Source organism: Nymphaea colorata, chromosome 11 (genome assembly GCF_008831285.2).
Source record: "Nymphaea colorata isolate Beijing-Zhang1983 chromosome 11, ASM883128v2, whole genome shotgun sequence".
Classification (NCBI taxonomy): Eukaryota; Viridiplantae; Streptophyta; class Magnoliopsida; order Nymphaeales; family Nymphaeaceae; genus Nymphaea; species Nymphaea colorata.
This window is the reverse complement of record NC_045148.1, coordinates 15359031-15384525: the sequence shown is the minus strand read 5'-3', so window position 1 is coordinate 15384525 and position 25495 is coordinate 15359031. Positions and strand designations below refer to the sequence as shown.

Below are 25495 nucleotides of genomic sequence, written 5' to 3'. Positions count from 1 at the left end.
ACAAGGGTGCCGCTTCCGTTCCTAACCTTCGAGTCGAAAGAAATATTTCTCGGATATAGAATAACGAAAACACCAAATCCATGACTCAAACGTGCATGGACAGACGACCGAGTCATCGGGTCAGTAATTTGACTCGTCTCAAGTTTTAAAATAATTTGAATCGAGCGATTCATAGACCGAGTCAAAGGTAAGTCGGGCCAAGTCAAGGGCGAGTCAAGAGCGAGCCGAGCCAAACCTTGGTTTGTGGTTAATTTTGTTTAACGATCCGATATGATTCGGGCGATTTGCAAGGCGACTCAGCGAGTCACCCACCTTGAGGTGAGCAAACATCAGTAAATTTTTTCTGGACACGATTCCAGCCGTTGCACAGCCATCACATTTCACAATTTAAAAAAAAAAAAAAAACGAAAGGTGGATGGTGGAAGGGTTGGACTATTTTTTCTCGACACCAAATCTCGAATCCAAAGTGGAAAAGCTCGGCTCCATGAGTTGGAGACGGTTGGCTCCAAGACTTTTTTTTTTTTTTAAGTTGAAAAGCTCATAAATGCGAGTTCCACTTGAGTGTCAAGGCATGGGGCCCGCCTCCCCCCAACTGGCCACCAAAAAATCAAAGAAAGGAAATGGCCCCAAAGACTTGCCGTGGCGCCACCCCATTTTACAATAAATAATAAAAAACAAGCTTACTTTTAATGTTTTACATATAGCCATCAAAGTAAAAATGCCTCAAATCCCCTGACAAAAGATTCTTTCCTATCATCATATGCCAAATGCCTTAACAAATAACACGTTTTGCAAAATATGAGGTGTAGTGGTATAAAAACTTTTGAAACTTGGGCTTGCTTTTGATATATTTCATTAAAAATGAGGGTATTAAAAAAATCATATTATTTGGCTTTGAAAATGTAATTTTGGCTTTTGGGCTCTCGCTTAAACTGAAGAAAAAATTGCGGGTAGATCGACTCGAGGATATTCAAAATCTAAAATGTAATCTTTTTCTATCTTTAGGGCAACTTCCCTTGAATAACCAAGGGCAGATAGGGGCCCGGCCCCTCATAATTTTTTTTTAGAATTACATGTAATTTTTTAAAAAATATTTAACTTATATAAAATTTTTAAAAAATTATATTTTAACTCATGTTAAAATTTTGAAACTATAATTAAGCACCATTCATAATTTTTTTTTGGTTCTGCCTCTACATGTAACCTGCTTTGGCTATATACATGCTTTATTACTTGAGGGTCTAAACTGTGCAACTGCATTATGAGCTTCTACATGATTTTTGAAAACCAAGTTCAGAATATTGGTTTCAATACATTAGCTACTTTAAAGGATAAATGTATTTCAAATTTGCCTTCATCAAATATCCTTCTTTTGCAAAAGGTTATATGTTGGAGACTTCATATGGATTATGTCCTAGGGCTTGAATCACAAACTCTTCCTAAAAAAAAAAAACTTTTAGAAAAAAACTTCACATGTGAATCTTTCATTGAAAAAAAAAATTAAACTCTTTTTATTGAATGATCATGACGGTGACTCAATCATATAACGACACATGACAGGCTTTGCTGCTTATAGTCGATTGATTAATTTTTTTCACCGTCGCAGATGAAAGAACATAAGGAATAATATGCAAGCTTTTAGCAAAAGTGGAGTACAAAAAAAAAAGCAATAAAAGGAACTCCAATAGAAAGGGCAAGAAAAAATAAAATAGCGCTTAGGTGTGTTCTGCTCATCCCACATTTGTATTTTGTTCCATGGATCAAACGCGCTCCAGGCCTCTCCTCGATCATTAACTGCACAATATTCAAGCATCCATTGCCAGTAAAACCATTGAATCACAATGTGAGGAGAGAGACTCTTCTCCAAGGGTTTTGAAATATGGTATTGTGTCATTCAAGATGCAATTCTAAAAGTGTTTCAAACATTATGTTCTTGGAATACATATTATAAGAATGCTAACTTATTATTTCAGATAACATAGTGTAATCACAATTGGCATTTGATTATTAAATTCGAAAACAACATCTTCAATCATACCATGTTTCTTAAACCAAGAAAGGTGTATAATGTTCTCATTCTCAGATTAAACAGTGTTTACATCACAGATCGGTGCTTCCAATATTTATAACTTCATTTTTTTCTTTGAAAGGTGAAGATGATGATATCATCATGCTGCATACAATTCACAGCATAAAACAAACACTCCTGTTTCAAACTTTGATGTCAGAAGTGGAGATTTTTGAGAACATTTAAACAAGGCACTTTTCCAAATCGGTGCTTACTTTTGGTGTAATTCCAAAAGGGGCCTACCATTTCAACTGTTTTACATGTAAGGGATTACAGATCAACCTTAATATGATATCAGAAGCTATCAAACACACCATTAGGATTAACCAAGTCCCACAAGGAAATTATAATACTTGTTCTGTTCTTCATAGTAAGTGCAAAAGCAACATTTTATTGTTTGGCAGGTTTTAAGTAAATTGCGCTGAAGTAAAACGTTGAGGCTCGTTCAAGAGATTATAGCTAAAGGATGGTGACGAATTTAAATTTCTCCTTTTATTAACTTGGTGACTCACCAACCTCGAGCAGCCATTTGGCAGTTCCCAAAAACTGAATGACCCTAATATGGAAAAATTAACAAATGTGAAACCTACTTTTAAAAAGTAGTTGCAAAAGTTGAACCGCAGATGAAAATTCTGAATACTGAAAGTCTGAATTAAATTTGAAAGGCAGGCTAGCGAGGAAAAGTTTCTTTTCCCAGGCTCTGGACAATTTGGTAATTTGACCACTGACATGATTTAAATAAGAGAAGCTCTTTGCAGTGCTTTTGGAACACCTTTGATGACATTTTACAGCAAAGCATTTGGAAAGCACACCCCAGCAGGATATTTTCTTAAATGCTGTTCAACCACATTTACCGTTATGCCCTCGCTGTTTTCTCAGCTTTATTGTTACGATGCACCTAACTCCAAAATATATTTAATGGAGGAAACATGTTGACGATACATTCTGTGTCCTTAATTTTAACCTGTTATTTGAATTCCAATATTTATTGGGGGTTCCTACAAGACTCCATATTTCTAGCATCAGGTTATATGTTATGGTTTATAAGAAGAGGCTAAGTGTGAAAATGACCAGAATACCCCTGTTGGGTAAAAAGTAAAAACAGTGTGGATAAAAATTACCTTTATAAATGGACAGGAATGCCCCTCAAGTTAAACCGTGGGAAGATGGTTTTTCGTGCTAGCATATAACGCGGAAATTGTTCTGTCTAGATAAGGTATTTGAAATATATAATAAGTGAATCCATGGACTTATCATACAGGAATAGTTGAAGGTCATTTTGTAATATATAGAAAATCGAGTTGCAATGTGGTAGATACGAAAGATTAGTTGGCTTCTCTTTTTTCTCTTTTTATTTGTGTGTGTGACTTAGGGATGTCAACCGATCAGATTCGGATCGAATACATTTTAATCATATCCGCTTTTTCGGATATTCATATATTCAGATTCGAATTCGAATAAATCAAAGTCATATATGAATCCGAAATCCGATTTTACAATCCGAATCCAATCTGAATTCGATTTTTATATTTATATCGGAATCCGAATCCAAATCCGAATTTTGAACCAGATTTTGCCATTTTCTAAGTATTAGATAGAGGATATTTGTCTAAAAATGAATCCGATCCGAATCCGATCCGATATTCATGTATATCCGAATCCGATCGCATGTCATTTATTAAATCCGAATCCGATCCGATTTCTTAATCGGATATTAAATTTTTATCCATATCCGATTTTTTCGGATCGGATTGAATCGGTCGGATACCCGATTCAAATCGGATATATTGACATCCCTATGTGTCAGTGTGTGTTTTTAATACTGAATTACCCTGTGAAGGAAGGAAAAAGTCTCGTCTTTTTAAGAGTTTTACTTTCTCTTAACATGCACATGATCCTATGATGTCGAAGGACATTACTTTCTAATTGAGAAAATTTCATCTTGTCCACGCTTTATTCCCTATTCTGAAAAATGATCTTCATGGTTCTGATTTTTCTTTTTGTATAGCGCCACGTAGTTTCGAAGAACTATTGATCAGAGAACTTATCGATATGAACTTGGAGCTATGCTTTGCTTGAACTCATCCAATTACTTTTGGAGTTGAAAACTTGCTTATACATTGATGGGTCTTACTGTCACTAAATTCTGTTAACTCCACATTTAACCCTAGTTAGCAGATGGTGGCAAGCACAGGCCCCTGCATGTACTTCAGAAAGTGAGACCTGTTCTCAAGTTTAGGAGCAAAAAGCTGAGAAAGATACCGAATTTTTTTGACAGTATTACTGCTGTATTTCTGACCCTACTGCATGTACTACACTTGGGTTCCATCACAACTTTAGGAAAACACAATTAGTAGACTTTGTGAAAGGAGGGGAAAGGGAAAGAGAAAGAGGAAAAGAAAAAGAAGAAGCGTTTTAAAGGAAAAGGAAAAAGATAGAAAGCATGGGCTTCCTGAATAAGGTATGTACTGTCACCAATGCTGTACTGGTTCTAATGCATCTCAGAAAAGTAATCTGCCTGCCATTCAGGTATGGACACCTCTCCATAGTCCTATGTTTGTGGGCCATATTTGTTCATATGCATAGGTAAAAAAGATTGTCCTCCATAAAAGGTCCCTTGCTTGCTAGTACCACATGATCGATGCAAATTAATCAAATTCCTGAATTTTTATTCTTTGCAATAGTACAAGTGAAAGTAAAACATGTAACATGTTAGCAAAGTGAAAGTAACAGCTCTTACTCTTGTTGACTATAGATTCGAATACAGTGAGAACTGAAAAAGTGAGAGTTTTTTGGGTTCAATTTGGTGAAGTGGATCAGAGCCTAGTTCATGAAGTTATTTGCTAATGGCAAAGCTTGTCTCTGCTCTGTAAAAGACAGGTCTTGTTTCAACCAGACATGTTTTTCCTCTCTCTCACTCACCAACACATATACAGACACACACACACACATATTCACAGATATATTCACATCATGGATCAATTTTGCAGGAGAGGCTAGAGAATCGACTAGCAGAAAAGAAATGGCTTCTACAAGTACAAATGGACAAGGGTGTTGAATGTGGGTAGAGGTGAGGAAGGGAATGAAGCGAAAGCTGCTTGGTGTTTTGCTTAAGCTCTAGCTATCATTTGAATGAATGTGCAGAGCTAGCTTGGGCATTCAATGGTAGAGGTTGGGCTATTCTTCAAGCTATGCTGAATTGCATAATCTGACATACAGACTCGAAGCAAGTTTACTCTAACTTATGCAATTAAACTTGTCAAAGGGAACGCAGGAAAAAAAAAGGGCAAAAAATCACCAAATTCAGCAGGTGGCATTTGCATCTTGCATCTCCCTTGTGAAATCTCAAACTCTTTAAGTCTGATAGCTTCTTTTGTCTGCTAAGACCTATAAATGGTTTTTTTCTAAGAACATTTCAGAGAGTTACTTGAGCTCAATCAAACTTAGTTAGGACCAAAATGAGAATATGCGAGCTTGGCTTTTTACATCTATAAAAGTTTAGGCTGTTGCTTACTTTGTGTTGGAGCCCTGGTTGAGCTCGAAATATCTTCGATTGTTCTGCAGACCTGGTATGGAGAGGCTTGAATTCTTCTTGCTTCAAGTCACACAGTTTGCTTCTGATTCTTGATCATCGTTTTTTGTGCTGGCCGCCAGTTTAAAAGCATAACAAGTGTCGCCAAATAATTGAAACGAAAGAAAAAAACATGGATGAGGTACAAACTCCGAAACCTAGCCCGGCCAATTAGTTTTCATTATCTACCGGCGGCCGAGCTAGAAATTTAAATTAGGTGAAGACTGGCACAAGGCTCAACTCAATGTGGGCAGTCCTTATCTTGAGAATTCTGAGTACGTGAAGGTTGATACCATGTGGCCCTGCCTCTGCTATCTACTAACTTTCCGCCGTTCTGCTATTGTTCATATACTTCATCAGAGAGATACGTTGATTTGGATAAGGTCTTCCTTTTTCCTTTTTATTATGGAGGTGAACATTTACAGGAAGAAGAACGTGATTGCAGAGAAGGAAGCTTCGTTTCTTATAATGGACTAGTGGTGCCGTCTTGTTGCAGAACAGATAGAGATTGGATAAAAAAGAAGCCTAAATTCTACTTAATTAAAAGCATTCAATTTGAATGAAGACGACAAAGGCTTGGTATCAGGGGCAACTTATCTGCCTTCTTTTCCTTAATGTAAAGTAGTTCTGTCAGAAAGGAGGAAAAAAGAAAAAACCATTTAAATCTTGAAACTGCAATGCATTGTAATTTTCATGCACAGCTAGTCTGCAGAAAAGGAAGGCCTACCCTCTTTCCCTTTCTAGCCGCACTGTGCAAAAGAAAACCCCTCTCTTTCTCTCTCACACACATGTTCAAGTTTCACAGAATATCTCCTTTTCTGCCCATTAACAAAAGCTGAAGTACAAATTACAAAGATTTGCAGAAAAAGCTTTTCGATTGTCAAGCTGGCGGCTACGATCATCCAGCTTGAAACATGCTTGCAAACACTCACTGTTCTCTTTTTAATCAAATCACACAATTTTGTTCTAGGTTTTAGAACATCAGTAAGAATATATATTGGCCGTCCAGCCATCTGAAATCAATTTCCGGGATTCGTAACAATCGAAACACTATTTCCATAAACTATTTTAGGAGAAGCAGAATATAGAACTGAATTTACTCGAGCTTGAGCTTAAATCAAACTCACCAAGTTGGATACACCAATTTTCCCTCCCAAAAAACATCTATCTTTTTTAGAATGACCAATTTCATTTAAAGGAAACCTGCCAAGAATTGTTAAGTTCCACAAAAGCTAATCCCGTTCAAAGGAAAATCCTTCCATCATGAACCGGTCTCTAAGGTTGGTGAATTCCTTGATGTTTCTTATGTCAGTGTCATGGCCACGGCCGCCTGAGAAAGAGGCAGAGCCCTTCCCTCTTTCTGCTATTAGGATCCAGGGTTACATCAGTGCCTAAATTGGAGCCTGCGCAGCTGATTAACTAATGCATCGCTTATCTTCCATTGGCAAAAGGGTTGTGGACGACCATGCCACTTAAACTAGCGACCAACCAACCACCTACCGCTCACTGACTCGAGCCGGTGTCCATGGAAGTTAAAGAAGTTGCTTCTTCCGGTGGGACAAGTGAGGGAGGCCTTTCTTTCCGGCAACCACAATTGCTAAATTATTCAACAGCTTTTCCAACAAAACTACTTCTACATGATAAGGTAAATGAAAAGGACACGCCTCAGGTTTCTCTTCTGACTGTTTTCAGAAGATGATACACTTTACCGGCAATTCCTTCAGAAGAAAGTTGGTCACATATAAGGGCGTTGCACCCATCTCCCAGTCAGGTCCTGATCTCTTCTTTCAGAATGGAGCATGGCGACCCAGCTTGTTTATAGTAAGTTGGTGCTTAATCTATGGTGACAAAAATTTGCGTTCCTATTGCGAAAAGATATTTCACAGTTAATGCAGTTTTCCATATCTCGAAACAGACAACAGTCCGGAAAAAAAATGGTTCTAACCTTCTCTGCGAAAACGGCCGCATCTAGCAACCTCATCGTTATACTCATACCTACTAACAGCAGCTCCATCCACCTGGTTAATGGTAAGTAGAAATAACTCTTTTATACGTAGAATATTGAGTTATATCACTGTTATATGCTTTTGATTTCGCAAAGCAAGAGCGGAACAGACAAGTGATGATAGGACAAAGACTGGTGCTGGAGTATGTCTATCAGTCACTCGCGTTGATTGAATTTGGTGTAACCAAACACCAAAAGACCACAAAATTCATGACCATATCTTAAACCATCTATCAGCTCACTCAAATCAAACAATGGCTGTTCGGGATCAAATAGATGTGATCTTTCAACATCATGCCAAGAGTTAATTACTACGATGTTTATTACTTAACTTACCTTCTTAGCTTTTTTTAAGTATAACCTAATGAAAAGATGGGAGGGGGAAAGGAGATACAGGAAGCGGCTTTTAAGCCTCTTTCCTTTTTTTCCGTTCTTGGGGTTATAGCTGCTTGTAAACCTAGGTGGGAAGCAGAACACTCCTCAACCAGAATGTCGTCGTACTCTTATCATTTGCAGTCCAAAGGAGTAGTGCCCATAGGGGAAAGGCGAGAGAAGGCAGCAGCGGTGAGAGAACTGAGAAGGCAGCAGGCAGTAGCAGCGGTCCAGCGAAAGCGGCGAGAGAAGGCAGCAACAACGGTCCAACGGGCTGCAAAATCGGCAAGAGAAAGGGCCAGAAGGTAGCAGTCAGCAGCGGTCCAGCGGAAGAGAGAGAGCAGATGGGAAGAAGGAAGAATGAGAAAGTTTTTACCCTAAACCGGTGAACCGGTTTCTCGAACCGATTCATTCAATTCAACTGATTTAATATAACGAGTCGAGTCGAGTTTAAACGAGTCGAGCTCTTGCAACTCGAACTCGACTCGTTTATTGATTCGAGTTTAACTTTCAGCTCGAACTCAACTCATTTATAAATGAGTCGAGCTCGAGCCTAGCTTTGTCGAGCGAGTTCGAGTCGAGCCTGAGTTGCCTCGACTCGTTGTGCAGCCCTAATTATGGGAAAAAGAAAACTGATGTTATTTTTGGGCTTTAATTTCCCCATGTTGGCGAGTCATATCTCATTTCCATGAAGAGTCACTCTCAGTGAGAAATTGAAAATGATTTGAGAGTCAAGACTCTGCAGTCGCACCATATGTTCATAATCGGGAACCTTGGGAAAATGGACAGGTGATGCGAGTTTTCACCGGCAAAGGAATTGACTAGGGACACAAACAACTATTGAGGAGTAATTTTTCCATGAAAACTTAAACCCGTGTTTGGCTTTTCTTGCCATGAGTTCGGTCCCCCCCACAGAAAGTGGAAAGGAAAGCCATAATACATGTTTTGCGTCAGTAGGGTAGGTAACGATCACTTTCCCAACAAAGTTAAAATTGTCCTTATATTTTACCCCAAAATAATCCATCAACCTGCTTTGGAGAAAGGAAATCAAACATCCCCATCTTCAATACAGGCCCAAATGAGCTCAAAAGATCTCGTAGCAGTTTACCAACTTTTCTTTATGTAGAAAAAGCAAGACTCTTTGTCAAAAGCAAGTTGCTAAAACTCTGAAACTGCCAAACAAGTATGGGCCGGGGCCTGTTTGGACCACAAAATTTCACAATTTTAAGGGATTATGCACCTAACAGACCTAAAAAATTTGCTGGACCTAGTGGGGATGATCTAATTTTCACTGGCTGGTTCCGGATCAAGAACTTATCGATCCGAAATTAAATTTATCGGAAAGGGCAATCGGGTCACACTCTACAAAATTCTAGCTAAGTGACACAATCTATTCAATTTTAAATTTTTAAAAGGCACCAATTTGTAAATGAGAAAAATTATTCAGAAATATCAACGTAAAAATAAAAAAGTTTTTAGGATCCATGTGAGCAATTGCCCACACATAACCCACACCCGAAGCGTCTTCACTTCGAGCTTTAGCAGACTGCCCAAACACGGTGATGTTGACAACACAAAGGGGCTCAGGTGGGGTGTCTCCCTCCCCATGGTCGGCCCGTGGGCTCTATGGGATCCACCACTCAAGTTACTGACCGAGCCGAGCATGCTCTAGGACCTTTTCCTCCAATAGTAGCATAGCAATGTGCAAATGGGTTCCACTAATTAATGTGAGTCCCCCCAACAACATTGTGCTTTTAGATACAAAAATGTTTTGGCTTATACTTGTTGAATTATTGGCTTTCACTTTGGTAAGTTAAGTTTAGATGATAGAGAAGACATTGGAGCTTAAACTCGTTTATCGGGCCGTTCGGCAATGGAAATAACAACAAAACTATTCCATGAATCTGCTCAAAAAATTGGCGATAAATTCGACAAGCTTATGTCTTGCCCTCAGCTTATGTGCTTCAACTATGCTCTCTTTCAACAGAAAAAAAAACTACACCTTTTAATGGTTAATCACCATAGTTATATTCTTCGGAGTTTTTCATCTTACCACCCAAAAAAACGGCGAATGAGTGATTTAAGTCCGTGTCTTAAGAGAATATGAAGCCAAAATTATTTGGTAATGGTGAGACCGAAAGGGAAGTATAAAGCTAGCTAGCACTGACCCTGACTGGCGAAAGGTAGACCAGAGAACCCAGACACGACCCATGCTGTGCTTGCCTTCTCGAAAACGGAAAGAAGAAAATGATAGCAAAGTGAAAAAAGTCCCAACCACTTGTGAGTCTCAAACCTTATCGTCATTTTTTCTCCAAAAGAGAAGAAAAGCAGGCGCACTTGATCAATCTATTAAGACCAAACAGGTAGAAACAAAGGAAAATTGTATCAAACTCATGGATGGCCGACTTTGAGTTCCAGTTCATCACGTGATGCTGCCAGCTTCACTGATTATGAGCACTTAGGCGAGACACACTTGGAAGTATATACTTTTATTTTTAGAATTATATAAAGAATGAATAAAAATAAAAATGTGTCTTTAACAAAAGTTTATTGCACTTTGAGAGATAAACTTTTAAGTTTTAACTATCAATAGTTTCCAGCATTGGCATCATATTTATAAATATGTGTGTGTATGTTAACAAGAAAAATTGTTCGTGTTTTTTAATATGCCAAACGTTGAATAGGCAATAGGTTTTGTTTTGATTGTCCCACGGAATAGGGATATTGTTTTGATTGAAGCTCTTTACATTTCCTTGTCCACCGGCAAAATCTCCCTATCGCAGGATATACAAGTTCTAAGTGTTGAACAACAAAATCTCCAACTAAAAGTTATTCATTTAACCAGGTGCACTAAAGCCTTGTGTAAGGTATGAATTAGCGCGCTTGCATGTGCCTATCATATGTGTGTGTCTACACACACACACATATATATATATATATATATATATATATATATATATATATAAAGAGTCGCAAAAGCATTGATAAGACGTCACCAAACAACAAGTAATAGAAACAGCAAAAGAAAAATAGCATAGAAAGCAAGAGCGAAAAAACATGCAGAAACAAAAATCAGAGAACAAAAAACAAGAGGAAGAGGGATTGAGCGAGCTAATCCAAGGTGGAAGTAATCCTGCAACCAATGCAAAAGGCAAAGTGGACAGCTGCCTTTATAATACATCCAACAAAAGCGGCACTCTCTACTCTGTTCATAAACATGCGATTATTGTGCTCTTCTCAAACCCGCCACCATCAACAAATGAGCCAAGACCGCCAAGTCAAATGCCACCTACTGCTGACTAAAGGTTAAGGTGAAAAGAAGAAAAGCTTCCTCAGAATGAGAGGAGATGGGAGAGTATGGAGGAGGAAAGACTAGACAAAAAGATATACCTCAACTTCAAAATAGAAAGACAAAGAAAACACTGACTAGCTAGATGGAGATGATCTAAGGTGTTGATGTGGCTAGTAAAAATGCACAAAGTGAAAACCATGGCACGAGGTGACAAGGGCAAGAGAACCAAAAGGCATGATAGGAAAGCCATGGAACAACCGACTTAAAAGTAGCATAGTAACACAAGGCAAAAGTAAAAGAAGTAGTACACGAAATAAGCGAAAAAGAAGCAATGTTTAGGACAATGTGGGTCAGGTGGATGAAGGTCGACATGTCAGAAAAAATGTTCTTTCAAATGTGTGATGCAGAACTGAACCTAAAGGTATGTTATGGGTGAATGATAGAGAGAAAAGCCGGTCAGAGGTGGCTAAAGAAGGAGAAAGATAAAGAAAAAAAGAGAGAGAGAGAGGGTATTAACTACTAAATATCTGCTATATTCTCCTCGCATGAAGGGAAAAAAAGTTACCTTGTAAACGTTGAAACTTGAAACCTAAACTCCAGAATATTCATGGCAAGTTGGTGCAACTTGAGCTAGATTGGTCACGATAAAATACTATAATATTAGCCTCAGCAATAAAAGTGTTAGAGCAAAAGCTACTCACTTTATATATAAAAATTGTAAAGATGCACTTTGTAATTTTTTTTGAGAATCGTGTTTCCCTTTTCCCATCATCTAAGAAAAATATGCTCCTAGAAATGTGCCAAAAATTTGATACCTTAGATAATCTTTTGACCACGACAACCAAGTGATCCTAAGGTCGCCCAAAATAATAATAATAATAATAATAAACCTTGGATTGATCTATTCAACAATATTTTCTAATAACAAATTCAAGAAAATAAGAAAGTAATAGTATTTGTAACAAAAAAATATACAAAAATAAACGTCCAACCAAATACCAAAATGCGCATTGATGCCTGATCACTAGAAATCTGTAAATATTCTCTTGATAAATATGTTAAAGACAAATCAAACTGATGCTAAATTCTATCTGGACTTTGATCCAAATGGATCAGTCGGTCCAACCCAACAGTAAACCTACTGCCTAGAGCTCCACGAGCAGCATATTCCAATCAACTCACGAATCAGCCCCTATGTTACGTAGAAATTACTAAAAGGGACAAGACATGTACCATCTGAATGGACTTAATGACAACCCATTTTTAATATATTTACGGAACTTTAATCATAATACTAAATAATACTAAATGTATATGTTAGTAGACTCGACAAGGAGCAAAATTAGAGTGTCCTGATCCAACCCGAAGTCCATGATCCCATGCCCGTTTTGTTACGTGGGTCCCACCGAAAGTCTCTTTTAATGGTTCTACTATCGAGGAGGGAAGTCAGTTGGCCAGGATTTTTTTTAGGAACAGATCCACGGGTTGAGCCAATAGAAACGACGGTATAATCCAATGAATGAACTAAACTAAAAAAATTTGCTCTAATAAAATTTGATTATATATATATATATACATATATATAAATTTTTTTTTTCTAAAATCCCCCTGCTACTACCCCAAGCGCTGGGAGCTCCCGGATTCTCAACCGGAGGACCGCTCTGTTATTCGCGTCACATTATAAGGGCAAATCCGGAAGCAAAAAGTGGACATCCCGGCTTCTCCTTTTCTTCCCCGGGTCTCCCCTATAAAAGAAAAGCCGGCCTTCTCCTCCACGGCCATCTCGGCGCAGAGAATACCACTGAGCCGAATCTTTCCTTTTCTTATTTTTGTTTTCCTGGATTTTATTCTTTATCATCTCCAATCATCTTCCAATAATTCTCTGCGATTTCTTTTCATCCTTTCTGGCTCCAGAACGACCCATCTCTCGAAATTCTGGATAGATTTTCTCTATGGAATAAAGGTTAGGAAATGGAGCAATTTTGAAGTGGGGAGGAGGAGGAGGAGGGGATGAGCGGTGGTGAAGGAGGAGGAGGAGGATGGGAGCGGTGACGTCGACGATCGCTGCAAGGTTGGCGTTCTTCCCGCCGAGCCCGCCTTCCTATGGGGTGGGGACGGATGAGGAGTCGGGGAGGCTGTACCTGACGGAGATCGGGCGGAGGGACGACGTCGACTTGCACCGGCTGAAGACGAGGAGGGGGCAGGAGATCGTGGCCGTCTACCTCCGGCACTCGGCCGCCACCGCCACGCTGCTTTACTCCCACGGGAACGCCGCCGACCTCGGCCAGATGCTCGACCTCTTCATCGAGCTCAGCGTCCACCTGCGCGTCAACCTCATGGGGTATGTATGTGTATGTCCCCCTTCCTCTGCTTCTCCCATTTTCCATTATCACAATTTATGTGAATCACCATTCCCCTAAGACAGAAAACCATGTCGACTGACTCTCTGATCTGACAGAACCATGAGCGAAGTCTTGTGAGCGCGTGGGCTGCACTAAGAAACGCTACTTCCATCGACTTGTTTTTAACGTGATATACACACATATCGCCATTTATTACATAGTAACGTTAACTATTTTATAGAGGCGTTAACGTGGAGAATAACTCTTCCATGATCAGGAGCTTGACGTCCAAACAGATTTGAAATTACCGGCGTCCTTTCCGATCTCTATTAACAATTGTTAAGAGCACGGCGATGTAGATTATTCATCCATGCTTCAAATAATTGTAGCCATGGACCATCCCGTGTCAATCATACGGGTTAGGTTCGCTTTAATCGAAGTTAGCCTCTGCGTGGTGCAACAAGCTGCCGGTCCTCCCTTCGCCATCCCGCCGGGTACCGGCCATGATTGGCGGTACGGCGGCCAGGTGTGGGTCTACCCGCTCAGAATGGTCCTGATGGGTGCAGCGGCTTCATTCAGAACCGGCCAACGGTGGCCGAGGCCACCGCCTGCGCTCGGACCCACCCGTCCCCACCCTACTTGGACCATGCTAGCTATAAGGTAAAGCATGCATACCATGTCTATATCATTTCAAAGTGGAAGAAAGGCTCTCGAACATTCATCTTTTCATAGATCATGACTAAGAGTTTCATAGAGTGGAAGAAGAGGCTGAGGGACCCATGAGACGTGCCAATTTCAGAACCATTGACTGGGTCCGTGGTCTACAGTTGACTGACCCAGTATACCATTTTGGGTGCTTACCTTATACATGTAACGTGCAACTCACTAACACCAGATCTGTAGAGTGACACTTTCGAGGTCAAATAAGTGGACCCGTTGGGTCTTAGTTGGTGCGGGTCCTACGTTCGCAAAGCATAGCTTGTGATTGGACTCTGATGCCCATTCAAGCAGACTCTCTGCCACAGCCTCTTATGAGATTTTTGTGTGTACCAACATGGTGCAGTCAGTCTGTACTTGTTTGTCCATAGCTGAGGATGGACCTAACCCAGCGAGCTAGCCTTTGACCAACTGTGGACCCACCGCCCCTACCTGTTGGCGTGCTCACCAGACCCATTCTGGATGTACTCAAGCAATGGGGGACAGTGAAAAGTATATGCTGCACTTTCAGAGAACACCATTCATCTATGAAATGCCCTATATATATATATATATACATAAAAGTAGGGGCTATTGACCGTGGGACCCGTCAAGCTAGATTGGTGGGTGAGACCATGAGGCATTTCCTGTGTTGTGGTCTCCATGTCCATGGAAAAAACAAAGAATGGTGGACTTTAGTGGTCAGGATGGATTTGACCATCTTGCATTTCGGAATGAGACCGCTATCTAGGGTTGTAAGAAACAATGTATATCAATAGCTCCTGTAAAATTGATTAGAGCATGTGATTATATCTAGAAAGACTCGAAAGAAGAGCTGTTGATCCTATACAATATACCTACACTTTTCCTAAATCATTAGAGTAATTTGATAGTAAACATATATTAAGCCATTAGTTTTCAAGTTTAAATGTGTTTACTCATAAAATGTTTAGCAGTTCCCGTAGCATTAAAACTTTGATAGTGGAAAAATAAATATCTTTTATGGAAACAACTAGAATTATTGCTTCACATGAATTTAGGTCGTCTATGTTGTGTCCTTGACGTAAGTGATCTGAGATCATGATTTTTCTCTGTTCATAAGGAGCGATTGAAGAATTTAGCTGCATATCGTTCAATGATTGAAGTTTTCCATATAAAACGAAGTGTTGAAAAGCAAAATTTGTATACGGAATTTTTATTTCGAAAAGAAAAGAACTTATTTTTTTTTTTTTTTCTTTAACCTCTCCCTCCTCATAGTTCTTTACGCTGCACAAACAAAGGAAAGTGAGGTTTGAGTATCTAAACTCGAGCATTGGGACCTGCACCATGGCCGCTGCTCATGTTGCGATTGTACATGACAAAGTCTTGGCCCAAGGTGCTGACATCCTTTTATTTTTCAGCGAGCTACTGTACTTTTGTGGATCTTTGTGCTCAAGAGGTGATACTTTGGATTATCTTTAATTTTATGGCCAACTTGCTTTCTGTTTTCTGTTTTTTTATCATCATCTTCTGATATATTATTCCAAAGCACCTGTACTATCGGATTTTTTAATTATTAAACATTGAACATCCTATTGGTCAGGAAGAGAACCAAGGCCAGGGGATGCAGGAATTCAATAATCCAAAGGCATGGGACACCAAACTTTGTAGAGAATTAGAAGCATGCACACCCCCACTACCAGACATGTTCTTCGAAGAGGGTGACTAGGGTTCTAACTTTGATGCCATAGAAAACTCCAAGATCCCATTCAGGGTTTTACTTTTTTAGTTACCATTTTGAAGATCGAGGATTTGAGAAGAAAAAAAAATCAGGCTTCAGCAGTATGCACAGTGCATACCTCGACTGCAACTAGAAAGGTTGATTTCTAGTGTCATAAATAGAAAAAGCTCTACTTTTTTTAGAACAGCTCTACATTTTTTCAGTAAAATCCTTATACTCCTCTTCTTTTTCTTTTGAAGGAAGTGGGGAGGAGGTGTTTTTCTGTGGAAGAAAAAAAGAAATTCAAATAAAATTTCTGAAACCTAAACTACTGACTACATAATACAGCTGAACAATTGTCACAACTAGAACAAACGAACCTTTTCAAGAAGCTTGGCAAGCACAAGAGTCCGGAGATCCAACTGCAGCAGAAATTAATCATAATACAGAGCTACCTCAGGAAGAAAGCGGATGGTAAGAGAGAGAAAAAATTCATGAAACGTGTCAAGTTAAGGACCCTGAATCGAGTCCATACCCTCTCATCCTGCAGACGAGTGGTTTTACTGATTATACTGCACTACTACAGGTAGAGAGCAGGTGATAAAAGGAAGACTGTGAAGGATGTTCTGTTAAAGATCTTGAATCCAAGCGGAATCCTGCCACCCTGCAGTCTGAGCTCTCTTACGCATTATACTGCACTCCTACAGGGTAGAGAGCAGGTGGCAGGAGAGAGATTATGAAGGTTTCTGCAATTCGGACATTTTCCTGACAGGGCACGTGGTCAGGAATTACCAAGGATCTTCTTCTTATGTAGTGAGATCCATTAAGGCTCAAGTAACAAATCCATCAAGCGGTCGAGTGCTTGAACAGCTTCTTATCATCAAAAATGACAATAATAACAAAATCGATTATACCGTTATGTACTAGAGCGCACGATTGATGATGCGGGTTGAACTCATAAATCCGCTACCAAGATGTTTTATATATATATATATATATATATATACAGAGAGAGAGAGATGAATTTTCAGGCAATTCTGTAGCTTGACCAACTTTGGTGGCTCTTTTAATTCTGTTAATAGGTGGAGTGGCTCTAGTTTTGCAACTTGGCTACTTGTTTGCTTCAATCTATCTTTGAACATCATTTTGGCATGTAACTTGTCGATGCAAGGTGACATGTTGGTGATGACACATGAAACTGATCTGACATACGAACCTCCTTTTCACATTTATAGAGCAAGAAAAAAAAAGAATGGCCTCTTCAATGATCGGGAGGGAGCCTGCCCTTTGATTGCCCACGTGCTCCTGGCAGAGGCTGCTGCAGGGATGGCTCGCATGCTGGACCCACCTAAGCATGTGTCGCAATGGATTTCCAGCTACACACTTTATATTGTCAATTCATAAATGGGCAAAAGTAGAGCTAGCAACTACACTACTTTCTCTACTTGCATGGGTTCTTTCAGATCATATCTGTCTCTCTCTCTCTCTCTCTCCCCACATCAATGTCAATGCATGCTAATGCAGCCAAGACAGTAGAAAATGAATTACATCTGCACCTAGATAATGTCTTGAGTTCAGAGAGCAACTTGTTCTTCTGAAAGAAACTTGGCCTGATCATGAATCACCGATTAAATGGAACAACAGCAGACTACAGAGTGGTTTTCCTCGCGCGAAGATGAGATCATTTCACAGGAAAGTGCGCACTGAGAATATTTGGCCAAGGATGCAAACTGCTTATACGACTAATTAATGGCCAGATAATCCCCACAGCATGCTAGATTTCACCTGCCATCATCCTTGGCTATTCGTGATCGACTTTAAAATTTCGACGACACAAACTTCCTTCTTAGGAATCTGTCATTTCAAGATTAGAAAGCTGACTAGTGCTGGAAACAGGGATAATATCCTTGATGGTCGTTTTCCATTCTCGAGTTGGACTGAGACAAAGTTCTTTCCCCCAGTCTCCAACATCCTGGTTTTAACTAGTGCTTCTCTTCTGCAGGTATGACTATTCTGGCTATGGACATTCTACAGGAAAGGTGGGTCATTGACATCCGTAGACAATTGCATGAACCTGGTGATTCTGTAGTTCTACTCTATCATTATAGCATAGATATCTTTTTCTCTTCATATTGTCTCTAACTACTTTCCTCATCACAACAGCCTAGCGAGTGCAATACTTATGCAGATATTGAGGCGGCATATAAATGCCTCAAAGAGCACTACGGGGTCAAAGATGAAGACTTGATCTTATATGGTCAGTCAGTGGGGAGTGGACCAACGTTAGACCTGGCCTCCCAACTTACAGAGCTAAGAGCAGTGGTGCTGCATAGCCCCATACTCTCTGGCCTTAGAGTACTATATCCAGTGAAGCACACGTATTGGTTTGACATATATAAGGTAGCTTGCTTATGATCTGTGTTTTGGTTGTAGATGGTTTATGATATATCTTTTGGTTATAAATGGCTTATGTGGGAGAATAATATCTCAGAATTTGTTTATGCTCTTTGCAGAATATTGATAAAATTGGCCTTGTGAATTGTCCAGTACTAGTAATTCATGTAAGTCCTCTCATCTCTCTCAGATTTGTTCACAGTAAAGCTTCTATCGATTTGCATTTCACCCAAGAGAAATCTTGAATATCAGGGAACACAAGATGAAGTGGTCAACTTCTCACATGGAAAGCTACTTTGGGAGCTAAGCAAGGAGAAATTCAAACCTTTGTGGCTAGAAGGTGGTGGCCACTGCAACCTTGAGCTTTATCCAGAATATATAAAACACTTGAAGAAGTTTGTGACGGCTGTGGCAAAGTCGAAGGCCAAAAGAAACAGCCCAAAAAGCACAATCGCAAAGCCAGAGCATTCAACTAAAACAAGAGACGGTGTAAAGGAACAAGATTCAGAAGGAGCAGTCTCAGAAAATCTAGAGAGCTCGAAAAGCAAACTGAATAATCAGCTGGAGAAATCAAGGAGAAGCAGTGATAGACGAGAACTGTCACGTGTTGGTGTCGAAATTGTAGGAAAATTGAAGAGGAAAAGAGGCATGTACCGTTAGATAAATATGGAGTTTTAAGTTAATAGCTCAGCTATCTAACAGGGACAAAAGAAAAAAAAAATTATAATTATTTCCATGTACATTTTCCTTTGTGTTGTAAGTACCTTACAGAAATTATGAAGATTTTTTAGCGATCATATAAGCACACTATTTGATTTTTGCTTAACATAAATATCTATCGTTTTATAAGCAGACTGGTCAACTCAATTCTGCTTGGGCATTCATAGCTTAGGTTCCATTCATAATCGTGATAACAATTTATAATGTCATCCATGGCATTGCCACATCTCTTGATCCTAATATTTGGAACATGACGTCTGCTTTATCCTGAACCATCATTAGTGAAAATCTCTTATACATGTAGCATCATCACGAAACTTTGCGTTCCTGAGAAACGGCATTTCTCCGTGACTAGTTGTGCGGATATCTGAAAGAAATTCGCTATTATCCAGTCTCATCTTGCGGTCCATTATCAAATTATACATGCTGTTGCCGTCTACAATCCAAATATTGAGCTCAACTAAATCTTCAAAATTACATGTTCTGATAAAAATGTTTGTTGTGGTTTATGAGAGGTTGTTTGATAACTGTCCGCTAGACAGAATGGACAGGATGTTCTATCAACCACACCATTGTCACGTCTGTCTTGTTAGTGGTGTTCTCTGTCCATTGTTGGTAATCTTAGGGGCAAATATGATGTCTCTTTTGTATGGCGTTTGTTTGTTTCATAGCTCCTTCTATCTGCTGAAACAGAAAACCAAACGACCCCTTAAAACACATTGTTTAAATTTTCTACTCTTCACTTGAAATTTTCACCGTCGGCAATGGATATCCCAACGGCTCAAAAACTGTCCAGGTTTGGCATTTCAAATGCAAACGCAAATAGTCGTTGGATTTGTTGTTCATTTCCGAATGATTTTAAACATTGGAAAATCTAGGCCATTGAGAATGCCAATGATGTCCCGACTTCCGACAGTGAAAGCCGTTCGGAAATCATTAAATTAAAATTACCATGGAAATGCAGCAAAATCCCTTGCCAAAACCGTCGTTACTGATCTTAGTGACCGTGCATATCTGTGGGTATAACAAAACATTTGGCAGATAACGGTGCTTTTCTGCCATGGTTTCAATCAACCGACCAATGTCCATGGCTGGATGACCCTTTTTTATATTTTGTGAATTATGACGCTAAAACCTGTCGTAAATAGTGCAGTTGATGACTAAAAACCATGACCGATAAACTAGCATCATAAAATAAACAGTTTGTTACAGTTTTAGCATCGCAACATAAGAAAAAAGTCGTCCAGCTATGGACGCAGGCTAGCTGAATTCAATTGTGTGTGTATATATATATATATATATTTGCCGACAGATTTTGATGCGAATTTTTTTTTTTTAAAAAATCATCTTATATATATATAAAGAGAGAGAGAGAGATATCACACGAAAATTAGAAGTGTTGCATAATATGAAAAAAGCCATCCAGTTGCATAATATGAAAAAAGCCATCCAGCCATGGACACCGGGTGCTTTGAGTTTCCATACATATAAATTGATAATATGCTTTTTAACATGATAAAAAAAAAAAAAACTTGTTACCGACCTTGGTTTCCTCACAAACACTGGATATATATATATATATATATATATATATATATATGATACAAAAATAGGAATTTTTAAATTGATAATATGTTTTTTTACATGATAAAAAAAACTTGTTATCGACCTTGGTTGCCTCACAAACAAGTTCCAGTCCAACATCAACACCAATTCTCCGAGCAATGCTCTTCCATGTCCTACTTTGACATACTTGAGGAGATGACCATGCACAGATCTTTGCAAAGTAGCCATAAAAAAAATGTTCATCTTCATCTCGTATTTCATTAGATCCCTCATCAGCTCCTAATGATCGAGGCACATCAGGTACACAGGTCAATCAGTAGTAATGTTGCAGAAAAAAGGAGCTTCAAATCATCTTTTGATTTCTCAACGGGAAATCCATTATCTGCATACAAAAGGGAAACTATACCTAAGAAAAGTAAATAGTACCATATGTTCAGAGAATTCCAAAGAGCAGATAGCCACAATTGTCCGTAACATTCAATAATAACCCGATTACATAAAGTTAAACAAAAAAAGGAGCAGAAAAATTCAAATAAGACTTTGAAAGGGTAGTTTTCAAGGATATGCTTACAGATTTTTAGATATTAAATTCACGTAAAGCCTCTTTCCCCACACATTGATACCAATTCGTCTTGATAAAATTTTGACACAAAAAAAAAAAAGAGTTCCATATTGATCCACAGATTCCGCAGAATGCAAGAGAACAAAATTCACGCTTTTTGACATAAATACTGTCGAGTCAGTATGCAAAAAGAGTTGTCGTTTATCGTACGTAAGAAAACAATAACATCAACCAACGCTAGTTGCACAATGTGTTATTTCTTGAGAAATCCCGTGTAAGGCTTTTTTGTTGCGATTTCTTGGTAATGCTTAATCACATCAATAAAAATGAACAAGTTACAGAGCGATCCCATGACACATAAGGAAGCATATTTTCATGCTTTCAACAAAAACCAGTGAGATTTACCATACACTATACGAACAGAGAAGCAGTAAACATGTGACCAGCAGAAAGGCATCAGTAGGCGTGTTTACCTCACTTGGCTTTGGGTTAAACAATTATAACAAATAAGCCGAGGTTGTGCTACTTATGACAGAAAGAAGAGGCTCTGTAATATGGAGAAAGAAACAGTTTTCCTATTGAAAATAGAAATAAACAAGTGAGGGATATTCAATTGGTAATATGGTGTCCAGAGTTCAAAATTACCTCAAAGGAAAACAACATGATATTTTGATTCCACATCACCTTGTCTGAATATGCTCGAACCTGGAACTTCTTAAGTCAAGCCTGAGACTCAATGAATAGATCTTCAGAAGGTGTAAAGGCTTAGAAAGAAGTGGTTTGTACAAAAAGGCCATAAGTTTTGGTTACAAAACCATCATAACAACATTCCCCCCACTGCGTTGTATTCACAAGTGAACGCGCTAGGTAAACCATCATCCTTTCAAATACAGAAACCCCATCACGACAAAAAAGAGCAACGGCAATTTCATAAAGAATGTGAAGAAACGCTAAGCACTGGATCGCAAACTGGCAAATTCATTTAAATGCTTCTAAGGATAGCACATCTTCCTCCTGTTTTCATTTTCTGTCTTCCATCAAGCATTGGGCACTATGAATTGGAGTTTGGTCTGCAGCTATTCTTTTATTACTTCACAAGAATACCTCTCTTTCTACATATTTGAGCCAATTCCTGGGCCTCCTCAAAGCAACCTTTAAGGGATAAGGCATCAATTATTGGGCAGTATGAATGGGAGTTTGGGCTGCAGCCATTCTGGTCCATCATAATCAGAACAGTTTTGGCTCCATCCGTCTTTCCTGAATCACATAAAGCTTTAATAAAGGCATTGTATGTGTAACAGTCAGGAGTGACACCATACCTTGACATGGAATGGAATAGATCCTTTGCCTTCTCAAGGTTTTTCATTTTGCAGAGACTCAGTATGAGAGCATTGAAAGAAAAAACATCAGGGGTGATCCCGTCAGATAGCTGCTTTTGCAGTAACCACAATGATCTACCAACTTGCCCAACATTACAAAGAGAACGGATAATGATATTGTAAGTGACCTCATTGGGAGGGACACCCCATTCAACCATCTCACTGAAGCAGTCCAATGCATCTTCTAACTGATGGTTTCTACAAAGACAATCTATTATGGAACTAAATGTGAAAATATCAGGCTTGAAACCATGTTCTAGGAGTAATTTCAACAGCTCATGAGTTTTATGAACCTGACCTCTTCTACTGTGGCCACCTATAAGCATATTGAAGGATATAAGATTTGGAGCGCAACCTCTTTCTCGCATGTCACTGAATATTTTTGATGCCTTGTCCATATCATTTGCTTTAGATAAAATATTAATCAGTAAATTGTATGCATAGACATTGCAAAGCAACCCATCCTCATCCATCCGGCAAACATATTGTTCAGCATCCTCATTTCGACCTGCACTGTACAATGCAGAAACCAACATTAGATACACATCAAGTCCCAGTTTCTCTCCTCGCTTATGAACCTCATCCACTAATTTGCATGATTCAACAAGACAAGAGGATTTGATAAGACAACTTATCACAAGACTGAAAGTAACTGTATCAACAGTGTGACCATTTTCACGCATCTCACTTATAAACTCAATAGCTTGCCCTGCCATCGCATTTTTAGAGAGGCAGTGTAACATGGAACTGGTTGAGTATTTATACAAACCAGGTTCCTTTTTCAGGAAGTCGACCAAAATTTCATATGCTCGACGTGGATTTTCACACTTGAAAACACCGTGCACCAATGATCTAACAGTGGTTTCATTAGGAGCCACATTTTTTCTCTTCATCATCTCTACGACCCCAAGCAAACCTTCAACGTCACGTGCGTTAGAAAACCCATCAATGAGCATTGTATAAGTGAATACATTAGGACAGATGTCGGCATTTTCCATTTGCTTCAAAAGCCTCAGAGCTTCTTCAACTATCCCAATCTTGCAGACTCCATGAACAAGGATATTGTACGTGAATCGATCTGGTACGCAACCATCACCCTCCATTTGCTCAAACCTAAAATATGCTAAATCAAGGCAATTTGATTTCACCAAACATTCAAGCACAGAATTATACACGCGAGTACTTCGCCTCAGCCCTAAAAATGACATCTGACCAAAAACTTCACTCGAGTACTTGGCAAGTCCTAATCTTCCCCAGCTATTTACCAACAAACAGAACAAATCTTCCGTTACTCTACATCCAACATTCTGGAGCTCCCGCAACAATTCGACCGATAAAACCACCGGACCTTTCATGACAAGCACATCGCTTATAGCACCCCTCACTGAACGATCTTTTGCAACATCCTCATTAACATGAGCAGCCCATATGAAAAACTTGAGAGATAGCAGAGGTTTCTCCTGAACCCTTAACACTCCAATAACAAAATTTGGAGTCACAACGCTTAAATTGTCTTTGAACTCACCATTTAACACAGTAAACCAGTCTTTCATCTCAAGCATATTCGTCACTAGATCTTTATTGATGGTATCAAAGTTTCTGCCCTCCATTTTGCTAAAGGAACTCGAGAGTTTTGTGGGAGTTGCCGATACGTCTTCCTTACGAATAGAAAAAGACTGGGTGCTTCGGTGGCCACGTTTTAAATCAAAAATTCCCGCAAAACTTATACGTGAATCATGATTTTTCAGTGAAACGTTCATTCCTCCTTTCTTCTGACCATCAGATAGCAATTGGGCATCGCCAGATTCACAACGTGAATCAACAATTCCCATAGACTTAACACGAAAATCAGGATTGTTATGTGAAAAGCTTTCGTTTTCCAGTACATCACAGCGCGAATCAGAACCTGGGCTGTTGAAAACAGAGGCACCACATTGAGACCGACTGAAGAGCTGCTTACCTCTGGATGGATCGGCGGACACTTCTTCTGAAGCTGGTTCCGGAATTCCTCTTTTTCCAAGGTTCATCTGCCTACCCATTATCGAGATGTCTCTCAAGGTCTTCTCCCCCAGCTTGTTCTGCCATTTAAGGGCTATATGTTTCATCCCACACAGCGAGGAAGCCGCCAATACGCTTATCGAGCCTCGCCGCCGCAGGAAGGAAAAGAAGAACGCCAACTACGACGGAGGAACCGGTTCGACTGTAACTCTGTAAGCCGGCAATGAATTAAGCAGATTTATTGTCCATCAACGCCACTAGTGAACGTCCCTCAAACACTCCCCGGCGTCCCCGCTTCCCACATCCATTGAGCCTTAAACGGAGGGGGCGAGAACCCGAAGCGGCCGAAGCCCCTCCGATTTTCTTATATTGTTGAGTCACAAAACAAAATAAAAAACCAGAACGCAGACTCCCAGGCTCCCAGCCGTGGGCAAGTAAAGTCCGGCTTGTATCCCAAAACAGGTTGCACCCTCCAGTAGTCAATGAAACAACAAACGTGAAGGTAAACTTTGAGTAATCTCGGCATGGAGGGTGCAGTCAATGAACAATTAGAAAATATTAGAAATTGTTCGTTTCAATTCTATAAAGCCCTATACAATGCGATCGATTAATCTCGGTATGGAGTGCTATGGGCCAAGTTATGTAGGTAAATACGTATTCTTGTTTTTGTCAAAAGTGGTTAGAATTCAACCCCTTTTGGTTGTCATATTTCAACAGTCGGAATAAAATACTTGTGTTCGCATAAAGGGAATTATGAGTCCTCATCGTGTATACTTGTGCTTGTATAAGTGAAATAATAATTGTGCCTATGCCATATTTCAACGAAGAGCA

At 39.4% G+C, this 25495-nt stretch overlaps 2 protein-coding genes and 1 long non-coding RNA gene across 4 annotated transcripts; 1 reads left to right on the top strand and 2 right to left on the bottom strand.

Moving 5' to 3' along the window:
- Positions 1-7253: 7253 nt before the first annotated feature.
- On the bottom strand, positions 7254-7652 carry LOC126410569 (uncharacterized). Its single transcript, XR_007574798.1, has 2 exons — positions 7585-7652; positions 7254-7501 (listed from the first exon to the last, which is right to left on the bottom strand). It is a non-coding gene; the product is annotated as an uncharacterized LOC126410569 (long non-coding RNA).
- Positions 7653-13081: 5429 nt separating this feature from the next.
- On the top strand, positions 13082-19244 carry LOC116264420 (uncharacterized). Its single transcript, XM_031644621.2, has 5 exons — positions 13082-13649; positions 18048-18084; positions 18209-18445; positions 18559-18606; positions 18692-19244. Exons 1-5 carry the CDS (start codon positions 13348-13350, stop codon positions 19097-19099), a joined length of 1032 nt encoding a protein of 343 aa, XP_031500481.1. The 5' UTR covers positions 13082-13347; the 3' UTR covers positions 19100-19244.
- A 1512-nt stretch (positions 19245-20756) lies between these two features.
- Positions 20757-25095, bottom strand: LOC116264419 (putative pentatricopeptide repeat-containing protein At3g16890, mitochondrial). 2 transcript variants are annotated; one of them, XM_031644618.2, is made up of 2 exons: positions 21933-25095; positions 20757-21107 (listed from the first exon to the last, which is right to left on the bottom strand). In XM_031644618.2, the coding sequence occupies exon 1, from the start codon at positions 24769-24771 to the stop codon at positions 22375-22377; it is 2397 nt and encodes a 798-aa protein (XP_031500478.1). In that variant the 5' UTR covers positions 24772-25095; the 3' UTR covers positions 20757-21107; positions 21933-22374. The 2 variants fall into 2 exon arrangements, with proteins under 2 accessions (XP_031500478.1, XP_031500479.1); XM_031644619.2 differs by having other exon boundaries at positions 20757-21004.
- Positions 25096-25495: the final 400 nt, after the last annotated feature.

What these genes read in the sequence shown, in the direction of transcription:
- LOC116264420 (XM_031644621.2), top strand. Translation starts at nt 13,348, where the DNA reads ATGGGAGCGGTGACGTCGACGATCGCTGCAAGGTTGGCGTTCTTCCCG. An exon ending in ATTGGTTTGACATATATAAG is followed by an intron (nt 18,446 to 18,558) that starts GTAGCTTGCTTA and finishes TGCTCTTTGCAG; the next exon opens with AATATTGATAAAATTGGCCT. An exon ending in GTCCAGTACTAGTAATTCAT is followed by an intron (nt 18,607 to 18,691) that starts GTAAGTCCTCTC and finishes CTTGAATATCAG; the next exon opens with GGAACACAAGATGAAGTGGT.
- LOC116264419 (XM_031644618.2), bottom strand. Translation starts at nt 24,771, where the DNA reads ATGAAACATATAGCCCTTAAATGGCAGAACAAGCTGGGGGAGAAGACC.